General features: G+C 41.5%; 1 protein-coding gene across 2 annotated transcripts in view; it reads left to right on the top strand.

The window, feature by feature from the left end:
• The window catches only part of TMEM260 (transmembrane protein 260), a 459,752-nt gene that overhangs the window by 267,226 nt on the left and 172,561 nt on the right, over positions 1 to 19,965 (top strand). For both annotated transcript variants that reach the window (XM_085626148.1, XM_085626147.1), the window contains 2 exons: positions 16,387 to 16,427; positions 18,561 to 18,647. In XM_085626148.1, the coding sequence (XP_085482274.1) occupies positions 16,387 to 16,427; positions 18,561 to 18,647 (128 nt within the window). The remainder of the gene's footprint in view (positions 1 to 16,386; positions 16,428 to 18,560; positions 18,648 to 19,965) is intronic.

Here is a 19,965-nt window from a genome sequence, read left to right as displayed (position 1 = left end):
CCATGGACCCGAAACAAGCATCCTGGGACCGGTTTCTGGCTAATCAGCCGTGATCAGCCTAGCTTGAATCCAGTGGCAAAGTGAGCAAGGGACCCACGTCTGGGCATACCCTGCCAACTTAAGGCGAACAAAGCAAAACCAAAGGGGATGATGGACGGAGTGTTGACCATTGCAAGCACTCACCTCCACTCTACTGATCTGGGTTTAATCCATCATCATTCTTTAGCTCACTCCGCCACCCCATTTCAGACATGGCCATATGCAAATCAGTCTGACCCTGTGCCTCCTGGGAACAGTCCAGTCCGAACTGCCAAGCCATGTCTTCCCTGGACCGAAATCAAGCATTCTGGGACTGGATACAAGATAGCCTGGCTGATGACGGCTGATTAGCCAGAAACCGGTCTCAGAATGCTTGTATCCGGTTTTGCTAACTTAAAGGTAGGACATGTACTTTTATGTTTTGCATGTCCTGGTAGTGACAAAGAGCTGAATGTTTTTCACTGCTGTGAGACCTACTCCTCTCATAGGCTAACATTGGGAATTTCTTAAAATTCTTTAAAGCTGTAATTCCTGATTAGAAAGAAGTAGCTGTATAATGTTTCATATGCTTGGAATGGTAATGATAAATCTTCTTTACTGGTAAATTCAGATTTAATGTTACTATTTTAGAAATGCCACTTTTAGAAAGTGTGTAAATCCGAACAAGAACCATCGTAAATGCCCAAGAGGTAAGTACTATATATGTGTGCAATATGCAGTGGGCATCATTTAGTGGGTGAGAATAACACTCTCAATCAGTGAAACCTGCACTTAATGCAGTTACTAATAAAACATAGAGAAAATGTCTTGTTTACCGGCCAAAGTCATGGTGAAAGCCATCAACAGTCAACTCGCCGCCTTCATAGAAGAAAACAACATCCTCGACTCCTCCCAATCAGGCTTCAGAAAGAACCATAGCACCAAAACCGCCTTTCTCGCGGTGGCAGACGACATCTGCTCCCTCCTCGACAGAGGAGAGACTGTGGCCCTCCTCCTCTTGGACCTCTCCGCAGCCTTCAACACAGTCTCCCATCGCACCCTAGCCTGTAGACTCCACGACGCGGGCATCCGGAAAAAGGGCCTCGACTGGATCCACTCTTTTCTCTCCAGCAGAAGGCAACGGGTCAGACTCCCTCCTTTCCTCTCGGACCCCATCCCAACCACCTGCGGAGTCCCACAAGGATCCTCCATCAGCCTGACCCTGTTCAACATCTACATGGCCCCGCTCGCATCCATCGTCAGATCACACAGACTCAACATTGTATCGTACGCAGACGACACCCAACTCATCCTCTCCCTATCCAATGAACCCAACATCACCAAACACAACTTTCAAGACGGAATGGAAGCAGTCACCAGGTGGATGAAGAACAGCTGCCTGCAACCCAACACGGACAAAACCGAGGTGATCATCATGGGCCTACACCCTGATGCCTGGAACGACACCTGGTGGCCTCCTGCCCTCGGGATCCCCATGGACCACGCACGCAACCTCGACCTCAACCTGGACTCCGAATTCAAAATGGCCAACCAGATCAATGCATTCACCGCTTCCTGCTACAACACCCTCCGTCTACATCGAAAGACCTTCAACTGGATTCCCCCGAACACAGGAAAACCGTAATTCACGCTCTCATCAGCAGCAGAATGGATTACGGCAACGCACTCTACTTAAGGATCAAAAAGCACCTCACCCGCAAAACGCCGCCACCAAACTAGACCTCAATCTACCGCACCACTGCCACATCAGCCAACACCTACGGACACTACACTGGCTCCCCGTCGAGAAGAGAATCACCTTCAAGCTTCTCACCCACGCTTACAAGACACTTCACAACACCGGACCTGCCTACATGAACCACCGCCTCACGTTCCATACACCCCAACGATCCCTCCACTCGGTCCAGCTCTTCCTTGCGACTGAACCTCGCATCAAGAAGACCAGAGCAGGAGGACGCTCCTTCTCCCTCCTCGCTGCCAAGGCATGGAACTCCCTCCCTCTCCACCTTAGACGCCGTCACTCCCAAGTTCTTGAAGGACCTTAAGACCTGGGTCTTCAACGGAGCACCGTGAACATCCGGGAGCTGCGCGCCCCCTTTGCCCCTCCCCCCCCAACGTCTTGAGACCCTTTCGGGTGAGTAGCTGCACTTCATAAACTCTTGATTGAATGAAGCAGTCTCTCCTTCTGTTGCAATTTTAGTTTGTATAGAGTGTCTCTGAGCCTATCCTGGGAAACATTGTCTTGAAGAGTTATGATATCACTCAACATTGTGCAGTGTGTTTGTGAAACATGATCCCACACTATTGTATGCTATTTCTTAAACTGCACTGCAGAAAAGCCTCTTACTCTTTCTTGGACACCACCACTCCCATGTGATCTCACTCGAGCATGTGCAGTCTCTCAACAAATTCTGGGGAAGCACTCGGAAAAATTATTTCAGGCTATGTCGATACTTTTGTGAACCCCAGGCCTGTGCAGAAAGACTGATAGAAAGAAGCAAACAGAAGGCACTGACATCATTATTAATGATGAAACAAAAAAAAGTAATTCTATTAATGATAATAATTCCCAATGAAAACTTGCATTACTGAAAAGGAGCCAATTATTGAGAATTCTTGAGTTGGAATTATTTACAGGTTTGAAATTCGTAATGTAGCTGCCTGAATCTTTGTTATTTCCTGTTTGGGAAATGAAATTGTGCAAAGCATGCTTGACGCAACAGTTTCTGTATACCATATAACCAAGCCCCATGCATGAGGAACTATGGTTTTTCTCCCAGACAAAGCATGCCATATCTTTGATTGTAGTATCCTTATGTATTTCATGTGCATCTGGTGGCTTCCATGACATCTTGTCACAAGAATAGAAACACAGAAAACTTGTCAGATTGATATCAAATCTGGTTGTTTCTTTTAATTCAGGTATCAATAGTTTTGATGTGTGCTGACGTGTACTAAGGGATATCTTGTTTCAAATTTGTTATCGGTTTGCGTCCGCTTTGAAAATCCTCTCGTCTATCATTTTAGATTTTCACTATGGGTATGAAAGGGGCTGGGAAGAGAAAATCGCACAAGAAAGGAGGAGCTTAGAAAGAACGTAAAAATAATGCAAGAGAATGAAGTAAGCCACTACCAAAAAGTGACTGATATTTTTAGTCCCAAAAAAGATTTGGTTTCTTTCCAAGGCAGAAGCACAATCACCAGCTTCAATACTGAAGGGCCTAAACAAACTGCTGAAGGCCAAAGAACTGAAATAGGCAGTGAAGCTACTGTAACTGAGGAAGCTCCCAAGTGTATAGAAGGGTACACTGAATTAGAAAGTGATGTAGATTCCAAAGTGGAGTGTCAAGAATACCCTGTAGTTGAGAAATCAGCAGGTGGTGATGTGACTTTGACTTATGCAGCTTTTGGAAAGAGGAAATCGCACAAGAAAGGAGGAGCTGAGAAAGACTGCAAAAAGAAGAAAAAAATACAAGCGAAAGAAGCAAGCCATTACCAAAAATGTACTGATATTTTTTGGCTGAAAAAAGATTTGGTTTGTCTTGAAGGTGACATCACATCTACCAGCTTCAGAACTAAAGCTGCTGAACAAACTGCTGAAGGCCAAAGAACTGAAACGATTGTAAAGTAAAGGAGGCAGCTCCCAAGTCTTTAGAAGGTAACATTGAAATAGAAAGTGAAGAAGATTCCACAGAGAAGTGTCAAGAAGACACCGTAGTTGATAAATCAGCATGTGCTGATGTGTGACTTTGATTGATCCAGCTGAATTTGTTGATGCGAACCAATGGTTTTTGTGACCAACATCTGAGAATTTTAATGCCTTTTTAAAGTTTTATTCCTGTCAACCAGATGGTCTACTTTGGCATGCTAAAAGATTAAATCAGCAAACAAATGAGAAATCAAGGCAGTGGTTGACTTATTCACACAAAGCCAAAACCTTTTTCTGTGTGGGAAGTCTAGGTTTTAGCAAACAGACAGATAGAAGTACTTTCATTGATGGCTGTTCTGATGAAAGGCATATGTTTTAAAGAATCGATGAGCACGAAGACCGCATCATTCATCACACTACTTCAGAATGCTTCATGATGCGATCAAGAAACATAGATATGTAGCTATCTTTTTAAAGAGCACACAACTGCAAAACAAGAGGAATTCGAGCCAAAACGTGGCATTCTAGAAAGAGTAATGGAAACTATAAAACTGATTGGCAAAAGAGGTCTGAGCTGTCGAGCAACTACAGAAGCTACCTACACATTAGAAGATGATACATTGGATCATAGACATTTTTGGGAACTTCTTCAGTATCTTAAAAAACTTGATCCATTATTGAAAAGCCATCTTGAGGATGTCATTAAAAAGAGTAAAAAACATCATGAGGTTGCAAAGAGTGGTAAAGGGCGTGGCAATTTGGCTACCCTGATTTTCAAAACTACTGTGAACTCTCTCTTAGATATTATTCCCTCATTACTAAAAGAGGGTATCACTGAAGAAATCTGGAAAACTGAAATGTTCTCAGTACAGCTGGATACAACACAGGACATAAATGTTGTAGACCAGTGCTCTATTATGATCAGATATGTGACAGATATTGTCCACGAACATCTTGTGTCTGTTGTGAATTGTACAATGACAACTGGAAAGGCATTGTGCGTGCTAGTTTTCACTGCACTTGAATCCATGAACATTAACATTGTAAATTGTGTTGGTAACTAAACAAATGGAGCCTCCAATATGTGGCAACAGTATAATGGGTTCACAGCATGACTGAGTAAAAAAGCACCTGATCAGGTTCATGTGTGGTGCTACACGCATGTAATTAACCTTGTCATAGCTTATGTCACTAAAATCTCTGTATCTGCAGTATCACTGTTTGGGCTGTTAAATTCTTGTGCTGCATTTCTCAGGGGTTCATACCTTCGAATGAAACAAAAGTATTGAAGCACAGTTTCGGTCCAACTCTATAATTGGAGAAACAAGATGGTGGGCCAAAGATGTAGCACTCAAAAAAAATATTGGTCTATACAATGACCCAAGCAAGTCGGTGTACATTGAGGTTCTTCAAACTATGGAAGAGATATCCACATTAGATAACTTCAGTGATGAGATCAGATACAAAGCCATTTCATTTTTAAAGTGTAGTTACATTTGACACCATTTTAACTGCACAGATGTATCTGTTTATTTTTCAAAATACGACTTCTTTATCTCTATACTTACAAACACAAGGTATTGATGTACTGCAGGCATATTGAATGGTAACTAAAACCATTGATTCCCTACAGCACCAGGGTCGGGATTTCGACTGCATAATGGATGCTACAAACAAATTCATCGATTGGACAAAGGAAAAATTGGATCAGTGTGATAGCGAAATTCTGATTCAAGTTGACTTCTCAGAGTTTCAAGTATGCAGGAAGATGATGATGCCTTGTGAAACTGCAACTGAAAAACCCATCAGGTCAACTACTGATAAATACAGGATAGAAGTTTACAGTGCAGCAGTGGGCAAAGTAATTACCAGCCTGCAGAGTCAATTCCTAACTCATGGTCAGTTGTTTGCAGATTTGGCATGCCTGGACCCCAGAAACTTGGCATAGTCAATAACTTTCCCCAAAATGCTCTTCAATGACGAAGTGGAATGCTAACTAGATTTGATCCAGAAGCATCTGTTGAAAAACTGCTGCATGAGTTGCTTGATTTTGCATCTAAATGGAGCAGGCTAAAACTCAGAAGCGGGCAGCCTGTGAACTAAGGTTGGTTTCGCCTACTTTTTATTTCCTAGTATATCGCACCACGGTGCTTCTTTGGAGGTGCCTGGCTCCTGTTGTGTGGCTGACCATTTTTACTCTGTTTGTGTTCTTTTACATATTTGATTTAGTTTGCCTACGTTACCAGTACCCTCCAAACGCAGGGGAGCCTGCAGCTGGAGGGCGGGGTTGCTGGACCCTGGTTAATCTTTGATTTGCACCACCTGTTTTTTACTTCGATTGCACTGAGGCGATGAAGTCACGCCCATTGAGACATGCCCAGCCGTCCTGATTGGCTACTTAGGTAGTTCTACAGCACGTTCGTGCAACAGGCGCGCTAAAGGCAAGCCCATCCGCGCCCAGACAGTGCCGAGGGCCTGTCCCCCTGTCCGTTTCATGACCCAAACCTGTCCATACAGATCCTACACTCTTGAACCCCAGGGAGCATGCTAATTGTGCTTTGCTGGACTTAATCGGTAATCAAGAAAACCCTAATACCTGCCAGGGCTGCAAACTCACATGCCTTAACCATAGAATTGGGTACACTGTCCGAGCTAGACTTTTGGAGGCAAGGAAGTTAACCTTAGGTAAGGTTCCGTAAAGAGGGAATGTTAGATGTGCCCTAGTCAGTGCGAGGTCACTTGTCAAACATGCCTTTGAGGTCGCCGACTTTGTTGAGATCCGTCAGCTCCACCTTCTTTTTATCACAGAGACATGGGCGGACCAAACATCAGGTCCGGACATGGTCACCGCTACACCGACTGGGTACTCTATTTTTAAACATGATAGGCAACATAAAAAAGGAGGCGGCGTGGCGGTGATATACTGCTCATCCTTCACAGTTTTCTTCTCCCCCTAGCTAGCAATGCTTGTGAGGTGCTGGTTTTCGGGAATACAACTCACCAAGACGAGATCTTTTAATGGTTTTTTAATGTACTGCCCCCCGGGACTTAGAGTAAATTTTAATAATGAGATGAGTGTTCTCCTGGAAACATTCGTCCTGAAATCAGATTTCACCGTTCTAAGTGAATTTAATTTTTACTTAGGAAATGAATTAGGCAGGGATACCGAGGTATTGTTGGAAAACATTTTCAGTTTTGGCCTTACTCAGAAAATAATAGGACCCACTCATATTGCAGGGCACACCCTATATAGCATTTTTATAAACAATGTCCATTTGGCTAAAATAGAGATTATAGAAATGATTTGGACTGACCACACAGCCTTAGATTTTGAGTTAGGACCCAAAGAAATCGCCTCCATTACAAATCACAGGGGTAACTTGCAGAGGAGTCATCCCTGGCATAAAATTAATGTCATAGCTCTAAAAGACACCTTAGAGACAACTAAGCCTGAAAATTCCAATGACCCAGAACAACAAGCTGAGGCATATGAAAACTGGATCCAGTCCGCTGTAGAGACCTTAGCACCAGCAAAAAATAAAAGTAAAACAAAAAAGGACACATTTTCTGTACCTTGGTTTAATGATAACCTGAGAGCCGCTAAACAAAGTTGTCGTAGACAGGAACAAATCTGGAGGAAGAACTATAATGAAGGGGAAAAAAACAAGTATAGGAAGTGCATCCAGGATTATAAAAAGTTAAAAGAGAAAGAAAAAGCATAATTTTATACAAAACAAATTGAGTCCGCAACAAACTCCATGAAGGAACTCTTCCAGATGTTAACTAAACTGACTACCTCTCCGGTGTCAGATACCGTGGTGGGAAGCCAGGAACTCTGAGTTCTTGGCCTCCTTTTTCCAAAGTAAAGTCAGGGACATCTTTGACAAATGTGATACCAATGCCCAAATTTCAATAGCACCTTCAGAAGACAGTAAGTCATCCTTCAACAGCTTTGAATATCTATTGATTGACAGGGTTTCTCAGCTGATTGCCAACACAAAATCTGGCTCCCCGTCTGATCCCTGCCCACTGCACATAATGCACTTGGCTCCAGAGCCAATTACGACGGTTATGACCAATGTAATTAATGCCATGTTTACCTCAGGGGTGTTTTCAACACCGTGGAAGAAGGCCATGATTCTTCCCCTTCTAAAAAAGGCGAACCTGGATCCTAAGCCCCCTCAAATTATCGTCCAATATCTTATATAGAGACTAATCATCATCTCAACAAAACTCAGTTCGGCTTTAGAAGCGGTTTTAGTACCAAATCAGCACTTATTGTAGCTACAGAAGAGATCACATCATCCTTTGATGCAGGGGGCAGGGCAGCTTTGATCTTATTGGATCTGTCGGCAGCCTTCAACACAGTCAATCAGTCGTTTGATGGATCAGTTGAAGGCTGCCAGGGTAGGAGGCATGGCCTTTGCACTCATTCAATTCTTCCTGAGTGACAGATCTCAATTGGTCAATTTTAAAGGTTTTACATCTCTACTTTTCACGCTGCCATGCGGGGTCCCTCCGGGCTCGTCACAGAGCCTGACCCTGTTCATTGTTTCTTTCCCCCCTTGCTAACCTAATAATATCATTTGGGTTCTCGCTGGTAACCTACACGGATGACACCCAGATCATTGTGTCAGTTGCTGATGTCATCCAATCCAGAGCCGATAGATTTAACAACTTCATGAGGGAGGTCAGCGATTGGATGAGCATGAATTGCCTCAAGTTGAATTCCACTAAAACAGAGGTCATGCCATTTGGGGAAAAAAACATTATTTTAGTCTCCTTCTTGGTGGCCACAAGAGCTGGGGGACCTTCCTAAACCGAAAAGCAAGCTGAAGAATCTAGGGCTAATGATTGACGACAGGCTTCTATTTAAAGATCAAATCAATCACCTGGTCTCTTCCTCCTTCTATATCTTAAAAACGATCAAGAAGATCGCTCATCTACTCTCCTTCAGCCTGCTAAAAACAGTTGTCACAGCTCTAGTACTGGCCCGCTTAGAGTATTGCAATGGACTCGGCCAAGGCCTTCAAAAACGCGTTCTCAAAAGACTTCAAACAGTGCAGACTATGGCAGCAAGAATGCTTTTTAAAATACTGAGGTCTGAATCCGCATCTGTTGCTTTGAAACTTTTGCACTGGCTTCCTGTAGAAAAACGGATCACGTTTAAGGCACTGTGTCTTGCGTACAAATCACTATATGGAACCGGGCTAGACTACCTAAACAGAAACCAGACCTGGTATGTTCCAAATAGACCCCCTATGATCTAGCTCATGTTAAAACTTGGTAGTTCCTCCCTATAAGCGGAAGTCATGGAGTGGTAGGGGCTGTCAGAAACACTGCCACCAAATGGAATGGTCTCCCTCTCTCCTTAAAATCTACACAGAGCTTCTTGCTTTTAGGAAAATGCTAAAAACCTGTCTCTTCACCAACTGAACCTTTCTACCTTAGGATTCACAGTTAGTGCCATGATGCCTCCAGGTATATGATGCGCTTTATAAATACTTTCAATATCAATATCTGAAGTTCAAGATGAGAAAGACTTAGACACCCGTTATCTCAAATTTGAGAATGAGATAGTACAGCACGCTAACGTTGGGCAATAAAAGTCTAAGTGTAAGACTTGCAAGGACTGTATTGCTAGCTGCTATAGTTTATAATTGCGTTACAGCATGTACACAGTAAAGCCTACTCTTCTCTCTTTAATGCCTATAAGTTGACATTGACTCTTTCCTCCTAACCTGGTGGCTTGTGTAAGATCTTTTTCTAAGCCAAGTACATCTTGAACAGGCTGCGTAATTCTCTCTCAGTCATGTTTGGAAGCCTTTACGCTTATGTCTGGGGAAAAAGATGCCTTAATGCGAGTAAGCAATGAGACAATCATTGATCTTTTTGCCTCCAAAAGCAAATTGATGCAAGGGATGTTAACACTTTAAAATGTGAGCTCAAGTTGCCACATTTCTTTTGCTGAGCACTTCTAAAAAATATTTTATTTGAAGGCAGCAATGTAAGACTCAGGAAATGAAAATAATTTGACTTTTGCATGTTACCGTCAACATTTTGAGGCCGCTTTACAACTATCAAACGACTGAGTGCAATAACTAGAGTTGACATCCTTGCGTTGGCTCTCTTTGAGCCTGCTTTGCACCACACACACACTGCACACGCACCTTTGTACCATAATGAAACGTGGTGAGCATTATGTTTAGCATAGTTTTCGCACAGAAAAGATATCCGTCCAATACAAAATCCTATGCTTAGGCTAACTTTAAAATGTTTACCGCACTGTGTTTATGCTGTACAGTAGAGCAGACATGCATTCTTGGAAAACCTCAAGGAGACATCAGTTTTTGGCTTACATCTAGGTCTACCTTTGTTAGTAGGTAGGGCTTAAACAGCAAAACCTATGGGTGGTTGCTGGGGAACTCCCACATCTCCCCCATGAAACACCCTCTTCACACAAATTCATGCAAATAGCGTGAAGTGCAATTGAATATAACCCTTGTTTGAGATGAAGTATGTTATTATGTTATAGTATTTCATGTTAAGGAAATTGCTGCTGGTCATGTTAACTGTTTAAAATGTCAAAATGTCCACAATCATAATGTTGTGCACTTTACATAAGATGCTGTATTTTACCACTGTTTACAAAACTCAGGATATAAAAATCATTTTATTTTTGCACATTGTGTTGTACATATTTTCATCTAAACCTTTGCACAATTGTTTGAGGTTAAGTGTGTTTTAAATCTCTTGTTTATACTATGTTATAGTAAGAATAAATCTGTTATATTTAAATTCATTTTTCGTTTTTGACATCTACGTTTTTGGTGTTCTCTGTAGGAATGTTGGTGAGTTATGACTGGGTATCCTGGTGCACCATAGGGTCATCATTTACTATGCTTTAAAATGTAATATAATTAAATATGTAATAAAAACTGTTAAAAAATGCATTGTTTTAGCCTTTCTATCTCAAAACTGTCTTTGGGGTAGAACCCCCAAACCTCTCTAGTAGTTGTCAGGCTCTATCACTGCGCTTGCTCGCTATACACCGTATGGGGGCTGGTCTGACTTATTCTTTGTGCTCTCTAATTCAGTACTCCTGTGGCTATTTTTGATTCTCTGTAAGAATGTCTATGGGTACATATGACCTGGTGCTCTTTAAGGTCATCATGTACTATGTACTGTGCTTTGAAAGTTAATACAATTAAATATGTAATGAAAAATGTGCCCTAAAATGCACCTTTTTGGTCTTTTTTTTCCCCAAAATTTTCTTGGGGGGAGAATCCTCCTGCGCTCACTCGCTACACACCGTACGGGGTCTGGTAGGCCAAAATTTGCCTGGGCTGCTTTCAGTTCCCAGTCCGACCCTGGCTGTGTACATCCTTCAGCCTTCGCGTGCACAGCGGTGGTTGGTCAGGAAGCGGTTCAGAGAACGCAGGCCTCCTCTTGTTGATAGCTGCTTTGGTATATTTAAGACCAAATGTGCTGCCACATTCTGGATCTCCTTGAGGAGAGAGTTATTGATGTTGAGGTAAAGTCCATTGCAGTAGTTGAGCCTGGATGTCACAAGAGCAATCGCTACTGCAGTTTTAAGTTCTGAAGGAATGAAGGGAAAAACTTTCCTCAACATCTTCATGGCGTAGAAACAGGTACTGGTTGTTCTGTTGGCTTGTTGGTCAAAGGCCAGCCTGTTGTCGAAAATGACTGCCAGGTTCTTTGCAGTGCGGACTGGAGCGGGGACCACACATAATTCTGGGCACCAAACATCAGAATCTGTCTTTTCTGCATTAAGTTGTAAGTGATTCTCCTTCATCCAGCTACTGATGCTTAACATGCATCGCTTGAACCTCTCAGCCACATCACATTTATCCTCAGACACTGAGACAGTAATCTGAGTATCATCCGCATAAGATTGAACCTTGAAGCCAAAAGAACTCACCAGGCTAAGTGAAGTTCCTGTGGGACTCCACGTGGTAGTTGGGAAGGGGGAGCCATAAAAATCCTGCAGCGGGCTTTGAGTTCTTGATGTAAGAGAAGAGCTCAGTGAGGCCAATGCAGTGTCTCTTATCGCCGCCTGGCGCAATCAAGGCACCAGGCACACTATGTCAAATGCTGCAGCTAAATCTAACATCACCAGGATAGCAGCATCACCCATGTCCACTTGTGTCCAAATGAGATCTGCCACTACCACCAAGGCTGATTCCATGCTATGTCCGTTACTGAAACCATTTTGAGAAGGATGTAAAAGGTTTTGTGTGGCAATAAATTTCATCAAATTTTGATTCATATACATGTCTAAAATTTTGACTGGAGCAGGCAACAAATAGATGGGGCGTATATTTCTAAGATCATCCGATGCTCCGTTTCACGTTTTCTTTAAAGGAATGACAATCGCCTCCCTCCATAGCTTAGGGAAAATTCCTTTACTGACAACTTTATTCAAGATCTTTTCTAATTAGGTAGTTACTATATCTGGTGCCAGTTGGAGAACTTTGGGGGGGGGAAATGGGTCCTCCGGGGATCCTGACGTCCATTGCATTAAAAACAAAATGTAGTTTGAGTATAGGTTATATGGGAAAAGGAAGCTAAAAAAACAAAAGGTTCATTGCTTCTAGGATTCCTGCATCTCTTCCAGGAGATAAACCCCACCTTCCACTGAATGCATTTCAGAAACGAAAATATTCATGATTTTCTCTTTAAAATAGTGTGCTATACTATTGCATAGGGAGGTTAGATAAATCTTTCACTGTCCAAAAATGCTCATTTGGAACATTCAAGTCCGGAAGTATTTTACCTGTGTATTAAGCAGATTTGGACTCTGCAATAGCCCTTTCATAGATGGCGATTGCATCTTTTTTTTTCCCTCTCCTCCTGAGACAGTGGTCCTCCATCACCGTTCTAATCTCCGACAGTGTTTTCTTTGGGCTCCTAATTCCTCAACAAACCAGGTGCAACTGCTTGTAATCTCAGACAACTCTACTGCTTTAATGGGGGCATTCTCTTCCATTGCTATTCTAATCCATTTTTATTCTCCAACTTCTGGTTTAGGGTTTTGCAAGATATTCTCTTCCTCAAAAGATCTGCTTAATGAGGCTTCTAGGTTGTTGTTGGGATTTGTACTTACTGAGAGTGACCCCTACATGTACTGTATTGGAATTGCATTTATATAGCGCTTACTACCGTGACGAGGCGTCGAAGCGCTTTTTGGCAAGTAGCGCGCTACTCCGGAACCCAAAAACGATTAGTGGTGAATTAGTATAGGGAGATATGAAATTAATTTGAGGGGTGGACATGTGAGTTTATTTGGATTCAAAAAGGATGGTGGACGGATATAAGAGGAAGGGTTTGCATTTATATAGCGCTTGCTACCCCAGATGAGGGTTCAAAGCATTTCCCTTTAAGATCAGATCATAAAAGTGATTACCTTATGATCTGTCACCTAAGATTGCAAAATTATGAGTAGCAATGTTGGGTTCAATAATCTGATCACATTTTGCAATATACTGGGTGCATGATGGGCCAAGGTGGCAATAAATCAGGAATCCAGAAAGTAATGTTCCTTGATTATCTTTCAGTCTAGAAAATACAATTTTGCAAAAATCAATCAGCTCCGTCCCAATCAGTTCCAAAGTGAGCTTTTTCCAATTATCGCTAAACCACCTCCCCTCCAGGAGGGCTGGTCTACTCTTGTGGTCGAGTAGCCAGGAGGAGTGGCTACTACTAGCTCAGGGCCAGAATACTCCGTAATCCAAGAGTCAGAAATAAACAATCTATTTTGTATAGCGCCTATCAATTCCCGTATTGCGTGGCAATGTTTAACCAAAGACCTGGCATTAATCATCGCACAGATAGTGTTCATCTGGGTAAGGTCAGTCCTCACTTTCTCCTTTTCCTTAAGGTTATATCTGGAGCCCCCCAGACTTCAAGGCAACCATTGGGTCCCAGTGACAATGCCCACATTTTTCATATTCCCTACCTTCTAGATTTAATAGTGCATACTCCTCTTTCCCTCCTTCTTGTCTCCATCCCAGTAATTCTGTCTTAGAGTAGGTGTACAACTTATCCTCTGAAATGCAACTGGCAGCCTCCCTGACGCCATCTGGGCAAACAGGTTTGTCTTATGTAGGCCTACGGCGCAGCAATGGCGCGGCCAAGCATCGGGCTGCTTTTTATCTGCACCTTGACCCATCAATTAACCACTATCCTGCTAACCACCGTGGCCTCACCCAATATGGCCGACGGAGGAGGAGTAATCCTTCTGCCTCAAAGTGGCAAATAAAAAGGCACCAGCTGGCTCTAACAGGCCCCAATCAAGAGCTAAAAATAAAGTGCAAAAAAACTGTGTTTAAAAATCAGCATAAGACATAATTCCAAGACCCCCTCAAATGTACCCTCATACATTGCTCCTTATGTCAGATGCTGATTAAATAGAGACATATGCGGTGGTATCGTACCTACATGGGTGTGCGTATGTTTGACGGAGGACATACGGTTTTACCACGTGGTATGATTTGAATTTTGCTACTTTGTTGGTCAGAATTTAAAGGCAGCTTAATTACAGGACGCTCTGCCTACTACTATAAGTAAAATGACTGTTCTACTTCAGTCCCTGTCCTTATTTCAGGTTATCTATTATTTCTGAGCCAGAACGTTTATTAACGAGTTAAAGTCGGAAATCATTCTTTGTTTGAGCTGGAAGAGAGCTGGACCAGCAGAAAGAAGCCTTGCAGAGCTGTACTGTATGAGGGATGGTTACTGCTTGAGCTTGTGAAATATTAATAGTAGTTGCATCAGAGCAGATTAGGCAAATAACACCCATTTCTATCTCGCAATGGACAACTCTTTACTTCAGACTATGACTGAACAGCATGCACCATTAGGTTCTTATTTACCCTAAGCTTTTAAAGAAAGTTTAGATTCATCTAATTGAAACTTTCTTAAGAATCTTTTACTTCTTGGTACAACCCTTGAACTACTTAGATGGTTACTCCATTGTTACTGTTTGAGGTGAGTTTGGCGAAGAGGCCTCAATGCTCTTGCCTGGGTTTGGTTAGTATGAACAGTGGAAAAATCAAAACATTCATGGAGATTCACAATAGATTCTGCCTTTCCTTTAAAGAGTAATTACTTAAATATGTTCATTGACGCAATTGTACAACATACATTTTAAATTCTTCTGGGAGCATAATCGGTTGAAATGAGTGAGCTGCAAAAATGTGAAACTTATTTACGGTCTATCGCCATCGCGAGCCTGCATCCAAGGCAGTAACATAGGAAGGGTGGTGTGGTGGGTGCGGGCCTCCCCGGGTGTCATCACTGAGGGGGTTGCTACGCCACTGATCCAAGGAATTTTATCAAGATGTAATTCTGAGATGGAGGGAAGCCGGGATTTTATTAGAAAGCTATGCGATGACCCAGCTTAACTGTAAGTGATCTAAGTTGGTTATCACATATTTATTTATTTAGAAGCTGCCCCCAACGGGGGTGTCGCAGCGCTAAGTCAGAACGGCAGAGGAAGGTACCAGATGGGGTCCAAGGGCTGCAAAACAGCCAGGTCTTTAGGGTACGTCGAAAAGTGGCTTCAGACTCAGCCGGACGCAGAGAGAGTGGCAGGCTGTTCCAGATTTTGGCAGTGATCACTGCAAAGGCTCTGCCACCCATTCTAGACCGACGAAAGTGCAGGGGTCACCAAAAGTCGAAGGTGGTTAGATCTGAGAGTACGCATGTGTTGAGAGTGCTTGAGCCGAGATCTTACTTTATTACTTCACAGGTCACATGCATCGCTGAGTTCTGGATGTAAGCCCGTAATGTAAGAGGGTCATGGGACCACGCTTGATTGCACTAACTTGTATGGATTTTGTTCTAGGATTCCCATGTTTTTGAAAGGATAATTGTGGAAAATTTGATTTTGACAAACAAAAACTTTACTCTTAAAAATGCGTCTGCACTATTTGAGATAGAAATGAGCATGTGATCTTTCTTGAGACCTTTGTAGTTCATCACTAATGGACATCTCACCTTCACCAACTAGCGAAATTAATTTTGGGATGTCACCCAGATGAAAGTATGTTATGTTAAAATGGAATAACTGACAAAATGGAACGATGATGATGAGAAAGCCCTTCCCTAAATGCGGCTATTTAAATCTGATACAACCTGATTGTCTGAGGGTGTCTAATGGCAATATGTGGAGTATTTGCACTTTCAGAAGGGTTTTTTCTTTAATATATTTGTATCTGAGTAACGAGTTTTATTCATGTTTATAATGAAAAGATTAATTATGTGTGTTTTATATGTGGGTGCGTTTGAAGTAAGATGCATATAATCTGTGACAACAAAAACATTTAAACAACAGAATCTCCTTTTTTTTTTTAAAATATTGAGGTTGTCGAGGGTGATTATTTTGCATATGGAAAACATTATTCTTCCTGCTCCAGCCCAGCATTTCTTTTCCTTTTGACCTTGTAAACTCACGCTCGAGCCATGTTTTGATAAATGCTCTTGTAACTTGTGTCTCTTACAAGTTCCAACTTCTTATAAAATATGAGTAAGCAAATATTGTTCTTAATTTGAAAAGTAGATTGCATTTGTTCTGTATTTCAGTGGCTATAATATATGATTATAACTTTCCATCATGTGATATGATGTGGTATTTGCTACCCCATCTTTGACATACATTTTGTTTACGTACCTAGGCTAAATCTGTGACTGAATCCACCATGAGCCAAACCTTAATGTAAGTGTGCTTTTCATTGGTTTATTTTCATTTAACAGATATGCAGTAACATGAACACAGTTAATATTGCTGTTTATAAAAATGTGTTCCTTTGTTTGATACCACCTGATAATAAAAAAAATAACACAGTATTAACCATTCCTGAGTTGAAATAAAGTAATTTAAATTAAGCTGTCCACTAAAAGAGATCTGCATCTTATTTTCCAACATGTCTCTGATTTTGATCCTTGAAATTGGAGGATACATTAGAAACTAAGAAAGGGAAACTGATTTATTAAACTAGATAATTCAAGTTGAACTGGACCATACTCTTTCTTGTTTAAAAAAACCCCTTCAAGGCTACTGGAAGGGAGAATTGTTCATCGCTGGAGACATTTTGTCACAACATCTGTAATTGACATTTTGCTTCTACTGAAATGAAGGGTTCAGCATATAGGATACCTCAAAGGTTAGCATTTTTTCTAAATAATTATTTTTGCAATTTTCTGAAAATATACGAGTGTGAACAGTTTTGAGGCGGTAGTGAAAGTCGCATAGGGCACAAGTGTTCTTGCACATAAGGATAGCTTCCTGTACGTACATTACATAGAATTATCACTTTTCCTGAAATGCACATGATTTCCGATTACTAAAGTTGATTGTTTGATCAATTGGTTATTTAACTAAAACTGGTTTCACATAATTTTTAAAGAATGTCTATAATTATTGTCTTTAAGAAGTTGTTCTGTCGCCTTTGATGAACTGCGTAAAGTTAAGCTGGTACAAGTTACACATTTCTGTATCATCCTAGGTACATTTCCTTGAAAATAGTTCAGTGTTCGGTCCTCCTATACTTTAAAAATAGTTGACAGTGTTCAGTCCCCTTGCACTTTAATGTGCATATGCTTTAATGTATGTATGAAGTATTTCTATAGCGTGTAGCTAGCCAAAAGGTAGTGGAGCGCTGTCCATGGTAAAGGAGGTAAAGGTACTGGCAGAGACTTCTCAAAGGCACTTCAATTCCCCAGTGCCTCAAGGTGTGGTGCCTGGTCAGCAGGTGTGTAACGCAGCCGTCTGCAGCCCTTGCAGCGCAAGGGCCCCATCCTCCCTTCAGGGTGCCCCATTCAACCAAAAGCCTATGAAATTCCTTGAGATTTGTGAGCCTCCGGGTATTTTTATCAGACTACATTGTGCAGTGGGGGCATATTGTTTTACGTTACATCACTGGTGGTCAGTACTTAACTGAAAAAAAGAAGCAAAAGTGCAGAGACCCACATTTTTTGTAGGAGCATAATGTTGTGCTGCAGAATGCTGTGGTTGCTAAATACTAAAGCTGCCTAGTCTTGATTCCATATCATGAATGTTTCTTCCATCACCCTACTCTTCCTGCATTTTTATCTCAGTCTTGCTAGTTCTTTTCCATCCCCATTTTCTCTCTTAGTGAATGTTTTCCTATCTTTCTGTTCCTTCTTATTTCACTCTTTTGTGCTGTTCTCTCCCTCTTGCCTTGGGTCAGAAATTGATTGTGCAAACTGAGTTCATGCAAATGAGTCCCAGTGCTGACCACTGGCAACCACCTTCATAAATCATGCACTGTGGGTCTATGCTAGGCAAAGCCTGCCTCTCCCACACTCAGGCACAGCCTACTCTGCATATCACAGGAGTACCTTGGCACTAGCTTGCCTCCTTTGAGGATCCACCAAAGGGTGGTGATCATGTTGTGGTTATGCGAGTCCACTTAGTAACTCTAGTGAGATGAGCAGATTTTAGAGAATGAGCTGTTGCAGGAAACTCGAGGCTAGACTTCTTTGCAGTGAAGTTCTAAACTGTTTCAGTTGAAATCACTGGTGGTCTAGTGTGGAGTGTGAAAGTCATTTAATATCAAATAAACTGAAAACGAGTAGTTAAACAATTCTTCTGGCTGCTTATGGTCTGCTGCTATGCCACATAGGCTTCTTTTTTAGTGGTGTACCCATTCCTAGCAAATGTATGGTATCTGAAATCTGGTCTCCTGTGCACAAACAGGCTCACTAACTAGGGAAGGTATGCCTTTTTTCAGGAGCTAGCCATATCAAATCTGTTTTTTCAAAAGGCTCAGATGGGTATAAATTGTATAATCATCCAGGAAACTGCATTAATATATTTTCTTTATAGTTTTCAGATGACCCATATGAGGACTGAGCTTTCTATTGTATCACAATTCCTTGCACTCTTGGCACTTCTGCCCATCTCAGCAAGACAGTAAGTAATGATTTTAACATATTTTCAATGTATGCTTTATTATACTGTGAAAAATGTAGAGCCATTGTTTTGCAAATGTTCTAATTGGTAGTATGGCAGTAAACCGCAATAATTAACATTTCTTAAGGGAAATTGCACTGGAGTGCCTTTGTCCTGTGGAAATCACATACTTGAACCGAGACGGGATGGTAGGGATGTTAAATGCTGGATTTCTGTATCATGAACATGTTCTGTGATCACAAAAGCCTCTCCTAAACCACAAGAATATATATGTGATGCTTTTGACAATATTACTGCTTCAGCAATGCCCTCTAGACTACTTCATAAGTTACAAATCCTTAAATGTGAAACTATGGAAATTATAAAATGGCAGAAGAAAGCATGCTAAAGGTTAATGCCTCTTGAAACTTATGGAGCCCACTTCATATCTGTTTCTTGTTGTCTGGGAGCTAATGAGTTAGATATTAATTACAGTATTCTTTGCAATCTTACTTTGGCATATGCAATATGTACTTCACACAAACGTGGGCACACACACACATACGGTACAAGGTTGCCTGGCTTTCAAACCCTCACAAAGTATGGTATATATGTGTCAAACTAATAATTTCTTAAATTAATTTGAGAATATGTTGTGGTTTTATTAATGACACTGAACAGGTTGCTAGCACTGAATGTTATTAGAATCCATGACTGACTGAGAAGGGCAAAGGTCCCACAATCCTCAGTACATCCTGTAATACTATTTGGGTACATGCTAGAGTTCTGAAAATCTCTTATTTTATGGATTCTAACTTATATTGTGGAAAATTTTAAGCTAAATGTAGTGAATCTTAAGAAATTCAATTGAGTTCTGAAGATTCCCAGTTCAGCATAAAACCTATAACATCTATAAGAGAGATTGTCAACTAAATAGATGATCCACTGTATCCTCCTTGTAAAATGTCTGCAACTACAGGTTTTTGTATCTTAGTGAAGTTACTAGATAGAGAAAGAGCCCCCACAAGTGAAGCAGGGTTTGATAATGACCAGAAACAGTATACCACTCTTCTATGTAATATAGACTAACAACGCAATGTATTGAAATCAGGGTATCTCTCAGAACTCCCATCTTCCAATGGGTCTGATGTTTGTTTTAAGCTACTTGGGCTGATGGACTACTGTTAGAAATGGGATTTCTAGTTGGCTAGGGTATGCACCTAAGCCAGGCAGAACCCACCACTCTAGTCAGGTCAAGGGAGTTAAACGCTGAAGATAACCCCTGCTCACTCCCTTGGTAGCTTGGCAGAGTAGTCAGGCTTATTCCAGAGGCAATATG

The sequence above is a fragment of the Triturus cristatus genome, chromosome 9 (genome assembly GCF_964204655.1).
Source record: "Triturus cristatus chromosome 9, aTriCri1.1, whole genome shotgun sequence".
In the NCBI taxonomy this organism is placed as follows: Eukaryota; Metazoa; Chordata; class Amphibia; order Caudata; family Salamandridae; genus Triturus; species Triturus cristatus.
This window is presented reverse-complemented; position numbering and strand designations above follow the sequence as displayed.